We start from the raw sequence: 21,849 nt of genomic DNA on the forward strand, positions 1-21,849 counted from the left end.
TCTTGTGACTAATTTAGAGAAATCTTTTCAAAGTACTGCTGCAAAGCTAGGTTTATTCCCTTCCTATATTTGTGTATTTGATTCTTGGTACCTAAATGCAGTATTTTATTTTTATCTCTGCTAAATTTTATCATGTTGGTTTGGGTCCATTGTTCCAACCAAGCTAAATGCAAGCTGCATATTTGATAAGCTTCCCCTCTACTTTGACCAAGTCATTTGCAAAAAATGTTGAACAGCATAGGGCCTAAGGCAGAGCCCTATGCCATTCCAATGAAAGCCTTCCTTTAGCTTGACAAAGTCATTAATGAGCACCCACTGGGTACAGTTTTTCAACCAGGTGTGGATCTACCCAAGACTTGTATCATCTAACCCGTATTTTACTACCGGTAGCTTGTCAACAAGGAAATTGTGCAAATTTTGTAATAGTGATAGCTGTTTTAGAGTACATTAGTCATTTTATGAGATAGTAGCTCTCTCCATTTGAAGAATGCCTTAAAAATAAACATATAATCTAACTCTCTCTGTAAAGTTGGTTGAATTCTCTGGGGTGCTGAATATCTAGTGCACTTCTTGGTAACTTCATGAATGGAGGCTAGATGGCAGTATAAGAGCATAATCTATTGGTTTAAACATCCTTCAAATCATGTCAAGTAGACAGCTTTCAGGGTGCCTTCTTTATTCTTTATGTAATTGAATATAAAAATACAGTATTAAATGCAAATATCAGCATCTGTAAGTGTATCTACTTTCATTTGCCATAGTGAAAGTGTCTATGCTATACATATCTAATTATTTGCACAGACGTTAGCATGCTTGCCATAGCTTTCCAATGAGTAAAATTCAGAAAAACTTACCAGGTACAAAGTATCATAAATTTGGTGTTAGTTCCACTTAAATGACCCTGCCTATATTTTATATCTGGTGATAGTAGCTATTTGCGGCTATTGTACTATTTTTAAGGTGTCATTATTTATTTATTTAAACAGTTCTGCCCTGCCAGCCCACTGCAAGGAGTTCACTAATTTAGTTTTGCTTTTCATACCATGAAATTTAATCATGTAAATTTACTATGTGTTCTTTGCTTGACTTTGTGAACTTACATATTTAAATATTTGCTCTGCATATTTTGCTCCCATTCTATATAACAAATTGCATTTTCAGTACCTTTGTTTTCCATTTAATTTAGAAGTAGAGAATACTTCCCATAATGCAAATTTTAATACTTCTATATTAGCAGATTATTAAGTGTTTTGTAATAAACTGCTAAACTTTGCATAAGCAAACGTATTGTTAGTATTAATATTTTTTAAAAAGCTGCTCAAAGGAACTTAAAATTTAATATTTCCTTTCTGTGATTTTGTTGTGAAGCAAGTTTTGGTTTTGCTGATGTCCTAGATCATGTTCATGTTTCTGTTCCCAGCTTTCTGGGTTCAATTCAACTAAGGTTTTGAATAGGTGGAGCAAGGTTTGCTAATGCAATGGGACTTTCTCCCCTCTCCCTGTGCGCTCCTCACACTCCCTAAAACTCCCCCATTTAGACTTCATTTTGCTCTTACATACCCCCCTTAACACTGGCTGGATCTAGACCAAGCATCCCCAAACTGCGGCCCTCCAGATGTTTTGGCCTACAACTCCCATGATCCCTAGCTAACAGGACCAGTGGTCAGGGATGATGGGAATTGTAGTCCAAAACATCTGGAGGGTCGAAGTTTGGGGATGCCTGATCTAGACACATCAAAGAAGTGTTTCAGATTAAAGCGTAAATTTAAACAGGGAAAACAGGTAGAGAAAAACAGGACACTACATTGCCATCTGGTGGCAGCATGTTATATCACACATACAACATATATACTGTATTTTTCATTCCATAAGACACACTTTTTTCCTCCTAAAAAGTAAGAGTTAATGTCTGTGTGTCTTATGGAGCGAATGTGTGGTCCCTGGAGCTGAATTGCCCAGGGGCTAAAGGCAGATTGTGCCTTTTTTGGAAAAAGAAGAAGAAAGAGCTAAAGGCTAACAAGAGGGAAAGAGAAAGGAACCCACTGAGCAGCTGATTGCAAGAGATCTGGGAGGGAGATAAGAGAGCCAGCTCCCTTCCCGGCCCCTTGCCCAGGCCTCAATTGTTGTCTGCAGAGGGAGACATGTGACTGGCTGATTAGATTATTTGTCTGGAAACTGTAGAAATGGGTCCCTTTCCTAGAGAAGTTGCAGAACTGTGAGTTGAACCCCATAAAAACAGGATTTTTCCCTTTGCAAGGAAACTCAACAACTTTGAGCTGATTCTAAAAAATGGAGCTGACCCCCCCCCCCCCAAAAAACGGGGCTTTTCCCATTTGCAGAAAAAGCTGCACAACTTTGAGCTGATCCTTTAAAAAATGGAGCTTCCCCCCTTTGCAAAAGAAACTTCCTCAAATATTTAATGGGGGGGGCAAAGGCACCTAGGCCTCTAGGAGTTGGCTGCTAGAACAATTCAAGGACGAATTTTTTTCTTCTTCTTGTTTTCCTCCTCTAAAAACTAGGTGCGTCCTATGGTCAGGTGCAGCCTGTGGGGCGAAAAATATGGTAAATCGCTTTGTCTTTACCAGTCTAGCTGAGTCCACTATATTGAACTCCACCCTATGTATCTAGTGTGTGCTATAGGTGTGTGTTATATAGTATGTGCTATAGGTTTCCTGAAAGTTGTTTGAAGAGGCAAGTATTAAATTAAGTATTTGGGGGTTGGGGTTGCTGCTGGGGGAGCAAAGAGTAGATTTTGTGCCACTGGTAGACTGTTGGTCAACTGATTGACCACCTAACAGTTAGGTCGTAACACCTACAGGCAGCTGGGATTTTTCCGAAGAATGCTGGACTATGTAGGCATTGATTTTACCCACCAGCAAGGAAAGGGTACACACTCAGTACCACATAACACAGATTAGTTATGCCTTAACTGTTAGGAAGGCATACTTGAGGTCTCTTGTTTCATAACATAAGATGCATCTTTGAACCATAGTAATTCTAGTCTGTTTATTGTTGTTTTTAAGGAAAATACCAAGCAAGATCTAAAGTCTGCCTGCCCCTGCCTTACAGGATGTTATCAAACTATAGTTGTATTCCTGGTATATTTTTGTGCATTTCAGGAAATGGGTGTGCTATGAACTAAGTATATCCCTTAGTAGTGGTAGTAAATGTGCATTTTATGTCAGTAATGCTAATGCTTTTTTTAAAAAAAAAGATACCGGTAATCTATGAACATGTTTGTCATCTCAGTCTGTTCATTAAACTTGGGCCTTAGATATTATAATATGTAAAACAAAGACAGCATTGTAAGTGTTGTTTTCCATTCTTCTCACAGACGTTATACACAGGATAGCTGTCCTCATTTTTCTTTTTTAAAATCTCCTCTAGTATGTAGTATGTATGCATTCATTCTCAAATTTGGTTTTAAAAAACTTGATTATATTACTCCAAAACCTTGAGAGATGCTAACGAACGTTGTTTAACCTTCTAGATTATCTGTATTTTCATGTTGAATGTGGGACTGCTTCCCAGATTCTTTCAGAGTAATGGTGTTGGTTTGTTGCTGTTCAAAACCAAAACTGCTTTACCAGTAAGACACTTGTCTGCATTTTGTTTCCAAACTCATCAAAGCTTGGTGATTCCCTTTGGCAACAAAATAAAATAGAGGGTTGTAGAAGGCACGCCCTGCCACGCTGAGCAAATATGAGCCTATAAAGAGAAATGTGGGAGGAATCAAAGTAGACGAGAACTCGAGGAATGAGTAATACTGCTTTAGTTGGCACTGACCTATATGTTTAAATCTTACAAGCTAGTGAAAAGTACCATATTGATAGAAACCATCCCAGTTCACACACTCCATGCAGAACTAGTATAAAAACGTAGAGATGGAGGTTGAGGTTTCAGTACAAATTCTGTGGGCAGAAGCCAGTGGAAAGTTCTCCTTCACAAGTGTTTTTGAAAAGAACCAGGGAAACTTTGCAAAAGCATGCCTTTAATTTTAATTCCATGTGTGCTAGAGACATACCCTTTTATCCGTATGTTCTAAACATGTAAAAAAAAAATGAACTTCATGCACTCATTCTTGTAGGATGGGCGGGGAGAGTAAAATGTTTCTTGAAGAAATGGAATCACATTATAGTGCAGAGGATAGAAATCTAATGAGTTCTTTTAATTTGTTAAAAAAAGGAGCATGTGCTAATATTTTTGATAACAGCATTACAAGCAATATGAATGCTTGTTATTACAGATGAATTATTATTGTGCTTAGTTATTGCCTCCACATGCATAGCTACCATGGAGAGCAAATGTGTGCTAAATCTCCCTATTTTTTGGTGTTTGCGTAGTCTAAATGAATTAAATTTGTTATATTGGAAGAGACATTTTTTGTCCAAATAAATTATTCTCCAATATTTACTTCAGCAAATACTTCATGGAAGTTTTTGTTTTGATTTTTTTTTCTTGCTTGCCTGAGTCAATAAGATGATGGAGGGGAAGCTACTATTAGCTTCAAATGCTAATAGTAGCACTTCTTTGTAACCATGACAACAGGCATACTGACCTATGTGATTGTTTAGTTGGCTTCAGGGAGACTGGAGATGTTAAGGCAATGTCAGTGGTTTCTGCTTCCTGATTGGACAGCTAGTTGATTAAGGTTAGAAGGACTCCCTGACTTACCACATGGTTTCTATGGTAGCTGTAATAGTAAGCCTAAGTTGTGGAGCATTTTTACACTTAATCATCTTCCTTTTTTCATTCTTAAAGGTATGAATGCTGTTACATTATGCTAATTGTGTTACCTGGGTGGGAGTTAAATTGTGTGATGATAGCTCAAAACACAACAACATAAAATTATATATATCAAAATCAGTCTAGTTGCCCCCCTCCTTTTTGAGAAAGAGAATATCACTGTTGGGATTGCTAGTCAAGACTTACTTTTCTGTAACTTTCTGACTTGTTTCAGGTAATGGTTGTAAGGCAATGGGGAGAACAAAACCTAGTCTGCCAATCCTTCATTTATTTGTGTGCAGGATATCACTAAGCTTGACACTATGGCATGACCAATGGAATGGTAACAGGGATTACACCACTCAGATGTTTCTAAGTTTATATTGTTCTCTATCAGTTTGTTTCCCATGTTGTTTCAATTTCTTAATTTTAATGATGAGGAAGTTAAATATCAGAATTAGGCTAGGGTTGTTGTTTTTTTACTGCAAGGTATTTACTGAGATACAGGGACTCTCGGTTTCTTTTGACAGATATATTTGTGCTGTTTTTAATGACAGAGTAGGCGCTGTGGTTAAACCACTGAGCCTAGGGCTTGCTGATCAGAAGGTCGGCGGTTTGAATCCCTGTGATGGGGTGAGCTCCCGTTGCTTGGTCCCAGCTCCTGCCAACCTAGCAGTTCGAAAGCACGTCAAAATGCAAGTAGATAAATAGGAACCGCTACAGCGGGAAGGTAAACGGCGTTTCCATGTGCTGCTCTGGTTTGCCAGAAGCGGCTTTGTCATGCTGGCCACATGACCTGGAAGCTATACGCCGGCTCCCTCGGCCAATAATGCGAGATGAGCGCGCAACCCCAGAGTCGGTCACGACTGGACCTAATGGTCAGGGGTCCCTTTACCTTTACCTTAATTTTCAGCTAAGATTTTTTTAATGTAATAGACTTACTAAGATTGCTAAAATTATAAGTTTACTCAGTAACTATATTTAATAATCACTTTAGAGCAGGCTGGGGGAACCTCCACCTTGTAGGGATCCTAATTTTGTCCACGAGGTTATTTTCCCTAAGTGATGCCCACCTGCTCTACATCTGCCATCATGTCAAATGTGAGGCAGGTAAAGACTTGGGTACAAAGGAAAAGTTGGATGCCTTAAAGTACAGATTGGCACTGACAGCAACCCCACCCCCAATCAAATGCAGTAGGCAATTTCTGATCAGGAGCTCCTGAGGGCAGCTGATCCTTGCAAGCCCCACTTTTGGTAGGGATCTTCCTTCGCAGCCTGGTGATGGCAGATGACTGACAGGTGGAGAGCTGCACCCACCTAGTAAAGTGGCCTGTGGGATTGCTCAGTTCTAGCTGGCCTGAAGTTTCCCCTAACCTCTGCATCTGGCAATTTACATCTGTAGATGGATCTGCTGTAGCCATTGGAATGATTCTTCTGTCCCTCTGCGTGACTAGCATTGCAGCTATTCAGGCAGGCAGGTCTAATACCTGCTCCTGGTTCCTTTCTAGCCTTGGTTTCTAAACCTGTCTATTTTTTATGTGGAAGATTCAGCACCATAAAACTAGTGCATCATAAGAGGGTAGGGAAGCTAGTTCTCCTGGTACTTCCATGAGTTTGAAAAGATGACACACCTTGGCTTGGAGCATGGTAATTTCACTTTGGTTTTCTGATGTGTGAGACAGTTGGAGAGTCAATGAAATGTTTTTCCCCCCCAAAAGGCACATAGTTAACTTTAAACTGAAGAGACCGACGCAAATGTGCACATCTTGTAGCAGGTATTTTTTTATTTTCTTGTAGGATATTTTGAATAATCTTGATTCATGCGACCTTGAAGATGATGATCTTATGCTCGATGTTGACTTACCTGAAGACGCACCCTGTGATAATGGTTAGTGAAATAATTTGAATATGTCTAAATGCTTTATTGCAACTTCTCTTCCCCTGGCTACTTTGATTGCCCATCTCTCTTTGTCTCTTTCCTTGCCAACTATGACTGTCATTTCCTGAACTTGGGAAACATCCACAGAGCAATACTGAGCCCCTGTGTTCAGCTTCATGTCTTTATGCAGGGGAAATTGTTGCTCCTACTACTGCAATACAGCTTCTAAAGCATCCTGTTCTGAAAACAGCATTTCCTTAAAACCCTTTTCAAACAGTTTATGAGCACTAATTTTACTTAGTGTCATAGCCTTCAGCTTTCAAAGTACTTTTAAGGAGAATTCTTGATGTGTTTTGTAACGCATTCTATATAATAAGAGATTTTTTAAAGTAATCACATACTTTTTTGTGTAAAAAGCTCAGCCAGAGGATTAAGTTGTGAAAGCTGTTACATGTAGACCGAGTTCGAATATCTGTTGAAGAATAGCTTTTGATATACAATTGTGTTGAATGTTTTAATACATCTTACTTTATACTTGTTAGATTCCCCATTAAAAAGTTTATTAAATAAGTTTGTTAGAATAGTTCATAGGGCTATATTTTACTTGTTACATTTTGGAGTCTGTGAGGGAACTTGTGCTCTATTTATAGCAATCGTTCTAGTGCAGCAAGTATGTTCTCAGTGAGCAAGGCGGTAGTTCTAAATCACAGGGTCAAATTGGGCTCATTTCCCAACAATACGCAAGCAGGGAATGAGCAGGAAGGAAGGCCTGTTTACCACGGTCTTATGCAAAAGTATGTCTGAGTAGGCAGTAGACTAAGACTGCTCAGTTTTATGAAAAGCTTCTCGTAGTCGAGGCCTGACAATGTGAAGAGAAAGTGTCTGGGTAAGTAGAAAGCCTAAAGGGTTTCTTGAAACTTTTCCTTCCTGGCAGTATTTTTAATTTTTTTTACTTGGCTTTTAATAGCTTGTAAGTAGCTGCCAGTCACAGCTTTCACTGACTACTTTGTTGTTGCTCGTGCAGACTGAGAGATCTCTGAAATCTCATTTTCAATTTATGCGATAGAATGTATATGTTAAAACTTTTCTGTATTTAAAAAAAGCTTTCTGTTTAAACATCCATATATCTATCTTGCCATAAAATGAAATGCTGTTTCTGTTGCTTTTAAAGGTTGCTCTTAAATCTTAGCATTCTGATGGCAAGGGAATTATTCATTACAACAAAAAATACTGCTGAATTCTCTCAGCATCAGTTAAGTTTTGATTACTTCTTGTCCTTTGTGATTAAAGCAATAAGTTTCTTAACTGAAGTAGTAATGTGACTGTGTGGATGCAGTTATTTAAAACATATGTATCCTGCCTTTTGCTCTTGAACTGATAAACAACAGTAATTAAAGCCTCATCACAGTTTTATACAAATAATCAAAAGCACCAAATTAGCAGTAGTAGCAGTTGATAAGACAAATTTATTGTACATCAGTTCCTGTACTTATTTTCGTACATCATTGTAAATCAGTAACCTGGCAGCCACTTTGCATTTCTAGATGATCATATTTCTATTTAGATGAATGTTGAAATAGTTTCTATTATCTATGTAGTGGATTGTGAAAATATGAATCGTTATGAGCGGCCAGAAAGAAATATTCGACAGCAGAAGGAGGGGTTGTGGAAGAGGACACCACAACGATGGAATGCCCAAGACCATTACCATCTTGGTCATACTGACCATTGTTCCCATAGTAGAAACGATCTGAACAGGTAAGGCCCTTACTTCTCATTCTTTTTTTGTTAAAACTACCATATATATAATAAAAGAAAATTACTATGAATTAGTTTGGAGGTGGTATTTAGCACCAGTCAGATTAAATCAAATAAACAAGGATTATTCGGTGTTATGTTGGAGGGGATGCGAGGAAACGGGGAATTATGTTCACATGTGGTGGGGGTGTAAATATGTACAACTTTTTTTGGCAAAAGGTGTTTAGGGAGATAACAGAAATCATTCAGTTAAAGCTGACTGAAAGTACTTAGTGCTTGCAGTCTACAGTTTATATCGTAGAAAAGGCTACTTTTTACTGCATATACATGTGCATTCGAAAAACAAAGTATCCTTTTTTATTCAAGACTATTTGAGCCCTATGCATAATTGATTGATTTTAAGGATTGAGTGATAGCTGTAGTAATATTTCAGATTTCAGAATGTGTCTCTTACTGAAGTACATCATAGGATTGTCTATTAAAACATTTCTAAAACACTTTTCAGGAGCTGCAACTATTTTGACTCTCCTCCTGTCGGTCACCTTGAAGGATATGGAGCACCAAGCTTGTACCCACCTCTGAGAAGTTTGCCGGCAAACACTGTGATGCTGGATGAAATGACCCTTCGGCATATGGTTCAAGACTGCACATCTGTGAAAACTCAGTTATTAAAATTGAAAAGAATATTTAATCAGGTTAGCATGATTTTAACAACATGGGAACTGAAGGGACACTTGTCACTAGTTTGTGTTACAGTACTTGATATTAATAAGTGTGTGTGTACATACACACCACCATACCACTGACCTAGCCCTCCTTTGATTCTAGTTTTTATTATCATGTAAAACACTAGGGTGGCTTGGTGGTTTGTTTGTTTTTTTTAAAAAAAGCGAGCAATCGTATTTCATTTGAATTAAATTGCTTCATTTGTGAGCAGTGTTAGAAACTGAGATATGAAAGCTAGGAGCTAAATGGCACCTTAAATCTAGGTTATGGGCACAACAACGGAATGTCTAGGGGCACTGTTTTTATAACAAGAATACATAGCTGAAAATGCAGCTAAAATAATACATTCATTTTTCACATGGTCTAGTCCTTCCCCTGCCCATCCCCCTAATATTCTTAAGAGGGTCTCTTCTCCAGTCTTCAGAGAGTAGCTGGAAGTGGGGAGGCAGAAAAGGTCCTCCTTTCCTTCTACTCTGGAGTTTTAACCCGAAATCTTAAGTGCAGTACTGCGCCCAGTGCTCAGAAACTGCTTGTGCTAATGAAATACCCTGTTGCAAAATGCGTCTAGAACAATGGGAGTTTCATACACTGTTTGTGATGTGCTCAAGTCCATGGAAGTGAAGCAAAATCTTTTAGAGTGCCCTATGTCACTGAAAGTCACTTCATAAGTTTCCCTTCATGCAGAGGGGAGCAGAAGTACATGTTTTGCCGAATGTGTGATGTGGTTCTGTCATGGGGAGGAAATAAACCCGTGTACAGGGGGTTAGATTAGATGTGAGGAACCTTTGGGCTTCCAGATGTTGCTGAACTGTGACCCTCGTCATCCCTGGCTATTGCCTATGTTGTTGGGAGTTATAGTTCAACATCTGGAGAGCCAAGGGTTCCCTACACCTGCTTTAGATGAAATAATGGTGGAGATTTTTCTAACACTTCTCAACCAGATTTATAGTGCTCATATTGTCTATGATGTTAATTCACATGAGTATGGATTGTTTTTCTTCTGCATAATAATTCGAAAAAGAAAAAGGTGTGATTGTTAGAGAAACTTGCATACATAGCTTTATTGATAGGATCATACAAACCTTTGTCAAAGAACTGAAAATGTGTAAGTTAAATTGAGTGCTAACCTAATTGTTCTGGATTGGATTTGCAAATATCTAGTCTAAGCCTTGTTAGAGAGGGAGGCCAACTTCTGAAGTTGCGAGAACAATAACCGAAAACGTCATCCCTTTTTTGCTGCCCATAACTGTCTTGGCTCAGCCTTTCTATTTTTGTACCTGTGAATAACACACCTGACTTTTCTAAGTACAAAATGACTTCAGCTTCAAGAAACCCTACACAGTAATGGACACTCTAGCTGCCCTCCCTCTAGTTAGGTCCTCTGGCGAGTAGAGTACTGCTGTTAGCTACAGAGCAGCCTGGATGGAAAGGCAGGACGCTCCTTCCTTTAGGGGGCTGTGCTTCCAGGGTGCTTGTGTATGTAAAGCACTGCTCTTAAGTGCCAGTCTGCTGTATTATTATTTATTTATTTATTTATTTATTTATTATTATTATTATTATTACAGTTGATCTGTTACTCACCTGGTAAACCACTGTCTCAAGGCCATTTACATGTAAGATAAAAACACAAAAACAACAGATACATTTAAAACAGTACTAAAACCCCAACAAATGGACACTTATGGTAAAGACCCATTTATCCAGCTGGGAAAGCCTGCTGGAACAAAAATATAAAGCACAGCATTTTGACGGATTCCTCCTGCGCACCTTTCCCTCTCAGTTACAGCTGTGTCTAAGAGCACTACGTAGTGAGGGAACAGTTTTCAGTACCTGCTCCTCAAACTGCTTTTTCTTGGGGAAAGTGAAATAAAACACCACATCAGTAAGTCTAATGTGTGCTGCTAGTACAAATTATGGCACACTGGTAAAATGTATGATTAACTGAAATCTTCCATTTTCTAACATATCAGTACAGTGCTGGCTTTGTAGAGGAATTTCACTTATTACAGTTATGATGTCACTAATGATGAGGTCCCTTTGAACAGAAGAAGCCCAACATTCTTAGTTCTTAAAAACAACTAAGTAGTGTATGGTGATTATGTATCTTTCAGCTAGTCTGGGAAGTATAAGAAGAATTCAATATATGCCATGTAGACGGAAAGTAAAATTGGGAGAAAAGGTTGTTTTCAAATACTTGGAATATTTCAAAGGGGGGCCTTTTTTTAAAAAAAGTAACCATATGTAACCTGGTCCTTTTTGCATGCACAAAGGTGCTACACTGTATGTGTCCAATCAAGCTAGGGATATAGTGTAACAACCTATTATGTGTGGATCCTGGCTGGAAATAGTGATATTCAGTTTGCTGTTGCACTCCAGTGAGAACTAGGCATTCATCCTGCCTTTGGACTACAGTATACCACTTCAAACTGCAGGTGGGGGATGCTCACATAATTGAATGTCTTCCTGTATATAGAAAACTAGCATGCCGAGGAGAAGGTGCAGATACAAGCCCTATCCCCAAACACCTTTTTTAAACATTCATTTTTATTGTTTTTTATACCAATTGGTGCACTGTAAATAGTATACAGTAGAATACTTCATGAAGTGAACATCAATTGTGGTGGAGATGTTTTGAATAGAGGAACCCCTCCCCCCCTTTAGTGGTGCAGCTAAAACACAAATTTACAATCTCAACTTACCGAATCTGTTGCACTAATATAACCAAAGTGCCTGGTAACACATAGGAAATAGTTTAAATACAAGCTTCACTTTTCTGTAGTTCAGTAGCCTTCTAGGATGCAAGATTCCTGTAAATCCCTAAACCAAAAAAGTTTTGGTGAAAGTGGAATGGTATAACACCCCATAGCTATGTGACCTTTTCCTAATTATTCAACAAACAAACTAGAAGTAGCAAATTAAGTTCCAGCCCTTATAATTTTTGAATAAATCATCATGTGGTCTATGCATTAAGAAACACTTTCTTTCATCTCTCTCTCTCTCTCTCTCTCTCTCTCTCTCTCTCTCTCTCTCTCTCTGCAATTTCATAATAAAGCTAGTATTTAACATGTTGGATACTGCTGGGGGGCGGTTCTTTGAAGATTGAAACCAGAAATTGTTTGACAATTTTAGGAACCTGATAGATTCTTAGTGCTGAGAAACTAAAATGAAAAGTAAAATCAGTGCATACAATTTATTAGCAGATCTTACTATCTAGTTTTGGAAATCTGTTTGAAATAAAACTCTGATAAAATGGAACCATTTGGGAACTACCAGATCTCCCAAGGTCTGTTAAAAATGTCAGGGATAATCCAGGAATTAGTAGTATTTATCATTCAAATACTGTAGGATTTAGGTGCTCAAATAAATGGAAACCTTTCTCTTGTTGCAGAATGATGAAAATGTGTCACTCCACAACATCACATTTTCACTTCCTTCAAGCCCAGAACTGCAGGAGCCTGAACCAGTTTATAAGGTAAACCAACTGTGCTTATTTCAGAGTTGACCCTTTTGAATGAAGGAGCTAAGGGAAAAGCCTCAAGTGTGTAGGTCAGCACTATTATTTATTTAAAGAATTATATTGTTTACCCTTAGTAGGTGTGACAAGGAGAGGAGTCCCTTTAAATTTTTCTTTCTTTGCAAAGCAGCTGCAAACTTTGCAGACTGTCTAGAGAGATAAGAATTGTGGTGGAAAAACTGGGCAAGCAAAGAACCATGTTGCTAGGCAGAATGAGGAGAGAAGACAGTTTCAGGAAAGGCACCACTAAGAAACACTTGGCCTAGGGAGCAGGTTTTGTTTTCGAGCTGCTGTTGCCACATGTATTTGGTAAGAGGCTTGGGCAAGATTGCAAACTAACCAAACTTAAGGGAGGATCTTAACTTCAGGGTAGTTTAGGAAAGTTTTTAATATTTAATGCTGTATTGTTGTAATATTCGATTGGAAGCCACCCAGAGTGGCTGGGGAGACTCAGCCAGATGGGCGGGGTACAAATAAATTATTATTATTATTATTATTAATTCAGACATAATGTTGGAGTAGATTCAGGGAAATCAGATTAAGTCTATTTATTTCAGTAGATTTGATATCACCCAGTGGTCTGTTGCCCCCCAATAAGCTATACAGTAGTTAGTGGTCCATTTAATTGCCCAGAACTTTCAAACCATAGCTTAACTACCAGTGGTGGAGCATTCACTGCCTGTGCCCAGGGCGTGCATACACCAGGGTGCGTTCAGGGCATGCCTTGGGGTGGGGTATGTTGCCAGAGGAACACCTGCCCACTGCTTTAAAGCGGGGCACACGTATGGGGCACAGCAAGCTGTTGCAAAGCAACAGGCCTCACCCTGGCCCCTACGAGCCCGGCGCTGCTTTTTGAGTGGCAGTGGACTCACAGAGGGTGTCATATGCTGTTGAATCCTTCACACTGCACCCTACAGCTGGAGGGCAGCTAAGGACACAACAGCTCACGATGCAGCAGAGCGCCGTAATGCACCCCCCAAAAAACTGTGCCTGGGGTGATGGCCCCCTCAGCCCCCCATTCTACACCACTGTTAACTATCATACCAGAATGTGTCTAATATTTGCATTTTTTTGTTTTTTCATTTTCGTTCTCAACATTTGGTAATGAAAATAATGCAGAGCCTAAACTTTAAAAAGCAATTTGCTCCTAGACAAAGATTTTACTTTCTCTCTTCCCCCACCCCCCGGACAGATAAGAATTATATTTATCTACTTCATGGAAAACATTAAGATCTCCACTTTTTGTTTGCCAGACTGATGATTTGCTGAACGAGATCACACAGCTTAAAGAAGATTTAAAGAAAAAGGATGAAACAATCAAACAATTAGAGCATCGGCTTGTGAGTATATTATACAATATACTCTGCAGAGAATGTGATATCTATCATAATTTCTTTAAATCAATGTGACAGCACTTCCTGTTCACTTGCATGGGACTAACTTCAATATTTAAGTCAGTGGGAAATCCTTTTATAGGAGCTGCTTATGTAAATTGTAGAAGTCAAAGGAATTTCTGGATCAGGAGTATGATACCTTAGTCTTCTTACATATTATGCCCATGTGCTGTGTACGTTAACTTTAGAGCACAGGATTCTGAAATAGCAGGAGTTCAAACCGCACCATTCTTCATTTTAACATAACACACTGTCAATTTATTTTACTCTTAATGCAGCTGCATTTAGCAATTTGTATCAAGTGATGAGCTTTGGCATGAATAATCTAACTGAACTTTAAAGAGCAGCAGCAAATGATGTTTCTTTTATGTAAAGCCTAAATTACAATATTAACACATTTAGGGGAACTATTATGGAAGGAGGTATTTAATGGAGGGATTGTTTTATGGCCTTACTACCTCATATTTTGTTTTAATTCATTTGCTAAATGTTATATTGTGTGTTATACTATCTGTAAGACCTTTTGAGATGCTTGTGTAAAGTAACTAAAAAACGTAATAAATAATATTCATCAAATCGTTTGTCTTTTGTGTATGCAAAAAGTCTGTTAGGTGTGTCTGCAACGGAGACAGCAAGATATCTGAACAGCCTGCGTGCACATATGCTGACAAATACACACAGACCTCCTGGAGGAAAAGTGCTGTGAGTAGTTGATCAAAAGTTAGTTGTTTATGTAAGATGGCCCCTGGTTTAGATCCATTAGGTTTCGTCATCTTGCCATGTTACCTAGGTTTTTTCAATTTCTTCTTTTCAGTTGTATATACCAATTTTAAAGATGTTTCACAATCTGCTACATTGTATATACAGTTATTTATCAGGTGGCGGAGACATACAGTTCTTTGTGAATTTTTGTGTGTGTGTTGACTCTCATTTGAGTCTTAAAAATACAATTTAGGATATCAGATAAATAGAGAAGTTCAGATTCTAGTCCTTCCTGATTCCTAAATATCATTTTTAGGAACGCCATCAAAATGCAATATAGCTAATGTAGTTCATATTAAACTTTAATATGAACCACAGACATTCCAGAATCGAAAAACCATTCTGGATCTTAGTAAATCATTTTAGATGGGTTCTGTAGTCTATTTCTAATCCTTATGGATTAAATTCACTGGCGTGTATCCAATATTTGTCCTACTCAGGATTGTTCCATTGAAATGAATGGACATTAGTGACTTAGGTCAATTAGTTTCAGTGGGCCTGCTGTGAGTATAACTTAGTTGGCTATAACCCACTATTTTCAAATCTCATGAGAACCTATTACCAGTACATATTTTCCTGGCAAGGTTACCTCTTTGTCTTTTTAATAACTGTCAAATTTTAGTCCTGGGTTTATTTCTGTTTCCAATTTTGGAATCTGAAGTATTGGTGTATATGACAATATAATTCTTTACAAGTTTGATGGATTCTAGTAGAACATCTTCTCCTTTAGCATTCATAATGCACAGCAGCAGTGGAGCACACATATACCAAAAATATGAAATAGCCCTGTGGCGTTCATACAGAGCCCCCAGTCGTTTCACGGACTATTGACCTGTACACCCCTGCTTTATTTTTCCGCTGCCACCAGCCAGGTTTCTCCTGGTGAAATACTGAGTCTCAGTCAGGTTGTAAAGTCAACAATGAAGATTAAAGTTTATTGAAGAACAAACAAGTTTTAAATATGTTCAGAATGGTTTCTCAAATTAACTAGATGTGGCACTATCTTACACTGTCACACTCTTCTCTCTCAGTTCTATCCCTGCCTCTCACTCTAACTGTCACAACCACTATGTTTGACTTTTACTGCCTCTGTCTGACCCTCACTCCTCTATCTCCCCCATCGTAAACCCCTGGACTGAGCCTCAAAACCAGGTAGACTCCGCCTCTGAGCTTTCTCATTGGTCAATCTACATTAACCATTTCTGTCCCCCTGTACAAACATAATAACAAGGAATGGGCAAACAAGTCCTCGTAAGAAAACTGTGATCCTTTTGGATTTCAGAATAATGCTGGACACCAACAGAAATCCAGAAATCGCACTAGTTCTAGATCTGAATGAGAAAAATTGGGGTTAACCTGTCCTTACCCCCTTTTAGCTAATTTGAGGTTAGTGTTTTCATATTTCTGAGGAGGGAAGAGAGGATCCTAATTCTATGCATCTTACTCAACATTTATGGTTGAGCATCTTTTCTAGGGTAAAGGAAAAATTAATATGCAAACTGTAGCAATATATTTTGACTATGTTGAAATGGCAACAAAGTGTTCTATGATGTCACATGCTCTACACATCACTGATTTTTAACGGAATTTCCTAGCAGTGTAGTTCATGGGTTGCTAGTATGCAGAATGTATCCCACAAATGGTACAGGCACCTGTGTGGACTTCATAATATGGCTAGACACGAACGAATGGACCAGTGGACCTGGCTGTGGCATAATTAGCCCTGTAGTTCTGTCCTGCTCAACTGTTACAGTAGTAAACTAGAGGCAAAATAGCACTAAAAGAATTGCCCTGAAACAGCATTATACTTCTCTAGTTCTCATGGCACATTAAACCATGGTTTAAAACAAGCCCATATTTTAATGTGAGCATGCAGTGTACTAGTGCACACCACTGAAAAGTTCCTGTTGCTAAGTGTGGGTATGTTGCCAGGAAACAAGCCAGCATCTGGATTGTGATGCCTGAACCTTGGCTTGTTTCTCTCTAAACAGAGGAGCAGTATCCCAAGGTTGTTCTTTGCGTATTGTTTACAGTGAAACCTGAACCTGGGTTCAGATGTCATCACAAGCCAAACTCTGACTTGTTTCGTGGCAGTGCAGTGGCAGTGACAGTAGTAGGGAAAATAGTAGTTTAACATGCTATGCAAACCAGGACATGATTTGAGAAATACTATATGGTCTGTAGTTGTAAATTATTCCATGAAACTTCCCCAGAAGCCTCTCTTGGACTATTTCTAAGAGTAGTTAGTGGACACCTTGTTGTGGACTAGAAGTGAGCTTTAGGGTTTTGTGCTCAAAAATCATCTTTCACATTTTTCAGTACATGATTTGGAAGAACAAATAACAAAAAAACCATACTGAGATCATAGTGATTTGACGTGTTTCGTATATTTGTAGGCCAGGGTTCGGGAACCTAAGGCCAATGGGCCACAAGTGGCCCACAGGGGTCATTTAACCGGCCCGCGAGCTGCTCCCGAACTGAGCCGCTCACTCGGCGAGTCTCCATGCAGTGCACTAAACCAGTGCAGTGTGGCGCAGGGACTCGCTTCCATGGTGCCGGAAATTGCATCTGCGCAGGTGCAGATGCCAGAAATTGCGGGTGCACGCACGCGATCCAGCCCATGGAGGGATCTCCACTGGAGTGAACCGGCTCAGGCGAGGTAAACTTGTCGACCCCTATTGTAGGCAAATAAAACTAGCACAGTGCAATATGATGGTACTGGAATTCGTACTTGATTAGGTTAAACCAAAACTATAAATCAGAACTTCTGATTTAATTCTTCTTGACATTTTGACACTAATCTACTTTGAATAATTTTTGAAGGACATTTTAAATGAACCTCACTGCTTCATCAACAAATTCTATAATATACTATATTTTTATTCTTACTATTTTCATTTGAAACTAATTCAGTATACAGATAGATTATACACATATAGACATGTTTTAGTTGACCTGTTGAGACCCTCATATTGAATAATTTGTTTATTTTTAAAATTTGTATAGTGCCCTTCATCCAAAGATCTCAGGGTGGTTCAGCATAAAAACCCAAAATGCATAATAAAACAAAAACAAGAAGTATTATTAGAAACCACTGTCATTTTGCTATAGCAGAACAGAAACAAAAATAAATGACTAGCTGAAATACTGGGTCCCTAGTAAATAATGAAAGGGGTTGAATGTTTCTCCTAATATTCCCCCCACCCACCCAGAACAAGATATTGTTGCATGCCACCTCAATCCCAAAGCGGTGTGAGATTCCAGGGTTTCCAGGCACCCAGGTTCGTGTTTCCTTCAGAATGAAGAACAGCAGAGATTGCTGTGTCTTTATGATATATATGCAGCATATATGATATATATGCTGTGTCTTTATGATATATATGCAGGGAGAGATCATCAGGGGGTTTGGGCTGGGTGTTCATCAGTATGCGGATGATACCCAGCTCTACCTCTCTTTCAAATCAGAACCAGTGAAGGCGGTGAAGGTCCTGTGTGGGTGTCTGGAGGCGGTTGGAGGTTGGATGGCGGCTAACAGATTGAGGTTGAATCCTGACAAGACAGAAGTACTATTTGTGGGGGACAGGAGGCAGGCAGGTGTGGAGGACTCCCTGGTCCTGAATGGGGTAACTGTGCCCCTGAAGGACCAGGTGCGCAGCCTGGGAGTCATTTTGGACTCACAGCTGTCCATGGAGGCACAGGTTAATTCTGTATCCAGGGCAGCTGTCTATCAGCTCCATCTGGTACGCAGGCTGAGACCCTACCTGCCCGTGGACTGTCTCGCCAGAGTGGTGCATGCTCTCGCTTGGACTACTGCAATGCACTCTATGTGGGGCTACCTTTGAAGGTGACCCGGAAACTACAACTAATCCAGAATGAGGTAACTAGACTGGTGACTGGGAGCCGCCGCCGAGACCACATAGCACCAGTCTTGAAAGATCTACATTGGCTCCCAGTACGTTTCTGAGCACAGTTCAAAGTGTTGGTGCTGACCTTTAAAGCCCTAAACAGCCTTGGTCCAGTGGAGCGTCTCCACCTCCATTGTTCTGCCCGGACACTGACGTCCAGTGCCGAGGGCCTTCTGGCAGTTCCCTCGCTGCGAAAACCAAGTTACAAGGAACCAGGCAGAGGGCCTTCTCGGTAGTGGCACCTGCCCTGTGGAACGCCCTCCCACCAGATGTCAAAGAGAAATTGTGATGCAGCAGCTAAAAAAGCCAATGCAATTCTGCGCTGCATCAATAGGAGTATAGCATCTAGATCAAGGGAAGTAATAGTACCACTGTATTCTGCTCTGGTCAGACCTCACCTGGAGTACTGTGTCCAGTTCTGGGCACCACAGTTCAAGAAGGATACTGATAAGTTGGAACGTGTCCAGAAGAGGGCAACCAAAATGGTCAAAGGCCTGGAAACGATGCCTTATGAGGAGCGGCTTAGGGAGCTGGGTATGTTTAGCCTGGAGAAGAGAAGGTTAAGGGGTGATATGATAACCATGTTCAAATATATAAAAGGATGTCATATAGAGGAGGGAGAAAGGTTGTTTTCTGCTGCTCCAGAGAAGCGGACACGGAGCAACGGATTCAAACTACAAGAAAGAAGATTCCACCTAAACATTAGGAAGAACTTCCTGACAGTAAGAGCTGTTCGGCAGTGGAATTTGCTGCCAAGGAGTGTGGTGGAGTCTCCTTCTTTGGAGGTCTTTAAGCAGAGGCTTGACAGCCATCTGTCAGGAATGCTTTGATGGTGTTTCCTGCTTGGCAGGGGGTTGGACTGGATGGCCCTTGTGGTCTCTTCCAACTCTATGATTCTATGATTCTATAGCTACCAGACTTTTAGAGGACATCTGAAGGCAGCCCTGTTTAGGGAAGCTTTTAATGTTTAATAAATTATTGTATTTTAATACTTCTGTTGGAAGCCACCCAGAGTTGCTGGGGAAACCCAGCCAGATGGGCGGGGAATAAATAATAAATTATTATTATTGTTATTGTTAATGGTTTATTTACTACCTGAGCCTATGAGCTTCACCCATAGCCGCAGCCTTGGGTACGAGCAGAAATCAGGCATACTTCTTCCTTCAGCTTCTAGCTCACACACACAAAACTCAGCTCTCAACTCAGTCTTTAGCTTACTAACTACAGACATCTGCTACACAAAGCCACTTCCTTTGTTACCTTAATGACCCATACTTAGAGCTATCACCAGAAAGCTAACCTGACTATTCCAGGAATTTGAATCCTTGCTTAGATTTTAACACTTACTGAATCCAGAAATTAGAAGGGTATCAACATACTGCTTGCTTACCAGTAGTAAGTTTGATCTAAGTAACTTTTCTTTCAAGATAAAAATCAGCTTGGAACAGAATTAATCCCCTGCGGTAAAATCAACTTTTGTGGTCTAATGGAATTCTGCAGTGTGCTGTAATAATTTGTTTTAAAAATAGGGGAACCATTCTTGAAGTGGTGTATAACCAACCACACACACAGAGAGGGGGGGAATTTATGGTGATAGGCAAAATGTGAAGTTCTTTTTCCTACCCAATTTTGAGAAGTTGCTAGGGACAAAATGAACCCTAATTAGCCCAAAGTGTGTGGTAGTGTCCCTTTCCCTTTCATTTTAATAGGAGTAGACAGGACACTTGCTTCAAAAGGAAGGACTTGTGTTTTACCAAATCACTACAGAGCTTCTGTTGCTGCAGTTTTCAGGGCAGGCACTATGGTGATGTATCAAAATCTGCAACCTATCCCTGAGTTGTGCTACTTCTGGTTCTGCCCACGGTTCATTTTCAGTTCTCCTCCCCAATTACCAGTAGTTGGCAAGGGTGGAGAAAAAAGAACGCAGCAGCTTTATGTTTCCACAAATAGGTAGGGCAGCTCCACAGCTTACGATAGAGGGAAACATTTAAGCCCATTTTAAAACTTCCTTTTTACACCCCCTCTGCAATAAGGTTAAAGCATTACCTTAGGAATTACAGCTGTTAATTCATCTCTCACATAAATATTACACGAGAGAGAGAGAGAGAGATGGGAGGGCAGGCATGCTAGCAGTTTTATAATGCCACCATTTTGTGTACTTCATTGCTGTAATTTATTAAAGAAAAAGCTTGAGCGTTAATAGCTGGTTTTCAAAAAGATTCAGAAGAGTGCAAGTTATGTGCTAGGGGTTCAGCCAAAGGAAGAAGTGATAGTGGTAACTTTGCAGTCTGTCAGTGGAAAAAAATAGTTTTATTCTTTCATATGTTTAACTATGGATTCCTCATGTGCAACCAAAGCACCATAGATTTACTACAGCCTTGTAGAAAAGGGAGAAATCTTATGTAAAGGTTGCTCAGAGTTAATTCTTCACATAGGCAACCAATGCAATGGATATTTACATAACTGTTCTACAATACTATATTGTCTATTCTACATACCATTGTACCGTTCATTATACGTGATCAAAAGTATCACCAATATCTCATGTAATATCAAGCAACGTCGCTGAATGTTCTACTTGTATTGAAAGCTTTTGTCTTCTGGAGCTCAGCATAATGTATAGAATCCACACATGCAGGTTATCGAGCTGTTTTAAGAATTTAGTCTCACCTGAAAATTTTCCTCTAGCTAACTATATATGTCAGATTTTATTTAAATGTAGTGTGTGTATAACCCCCACCACAATATAATGACTAAAATTCCCTAGGTTCCAACTTAGCAAAATCTGTCCACTCTTTCTAAAGTTGCAGTCCTGTGCATATTATTTGAGAGCAAGTCCTATTGTGGCTGCCAAATGCATTTTTAAAAAACCGAGTTACTCAGGATTCATGCATGTGTGCACCTGCTGCAGAACAAATTGAGAGGGCATGGTTTCACTGTCCTCAAAACGGCATTTCTCTATTTATTAGCATGGAGACAAACAAACCATACACCCCTTTTTCTAAGTTAAAATTGAGACTGGTTTTCACATGATGATTACTGCCCAGAGGATGCATGAACTGGCCTTCACGTGGCAACTGTTTTATGCAGTGGCTGGAATGAAAGGCAATTGCCATGGATAATTTTTAGATGCTTCTTAAACTATTTAAGCTTTTTTGGAGCTACATCTTTTTACAGTCTGAAACA

At 39.5% G+C, this 21,849-nt stretch overlaps 1 protein-coding gene across 7 annotated transcripts in view; it reads left to right on the top strand.

Moving 5' to 3' along the window:
- Positions 1–21,849, top strand: part of CCSER2 (coiled-coil serine rich protein 2) — a 61,439-nt gene that overhangs the window by 16,749 nt on the left and 22,841 nt on the right. For all 7 annotated transcript variants that reach the window (XM_035137672.2, XM_035137668.2, XM_035137664.2 and 4 more), the window contains 6 exons: positions 6,523–6,613; positions 8,203–8,362; positions 8,868–9,057; positions 12,477–12,560; positions 13,856–13,942; positions 14,600–14,698. In XM_035137672.2, the coding sequence (XP_034993563.2) occupies positions 6,523–6,613; positions 8,203–8,362; positions 8,868–9,057; positions 12,477–12,560; positions 13,856–13,942; positions 14,600–14,698 (711 nt within the window). The remainder of the gene's footprint in view (positions 1–6,522; positions 6,614–8,202; positions 8,363–8,867; positions 9,058–12,476; positions 12,561–13,855; positions 13,943–14,599; positions 14,699–21,849) is intronic.

The sequence above is a fragment of the Zootoca vivipara genome, chromosome 5, assembly GCF_963506605.1.
Source record: "Zootoca vivipara chromosome 5, rZooViv1.1, whole genome shotgun sequence".
Lineage (NCBI taxonomy): Eukaryota > Metazoa > Chordata > Lepidosauria > Squamata > Lacertidae > Zootoca > Zootoca vivipara.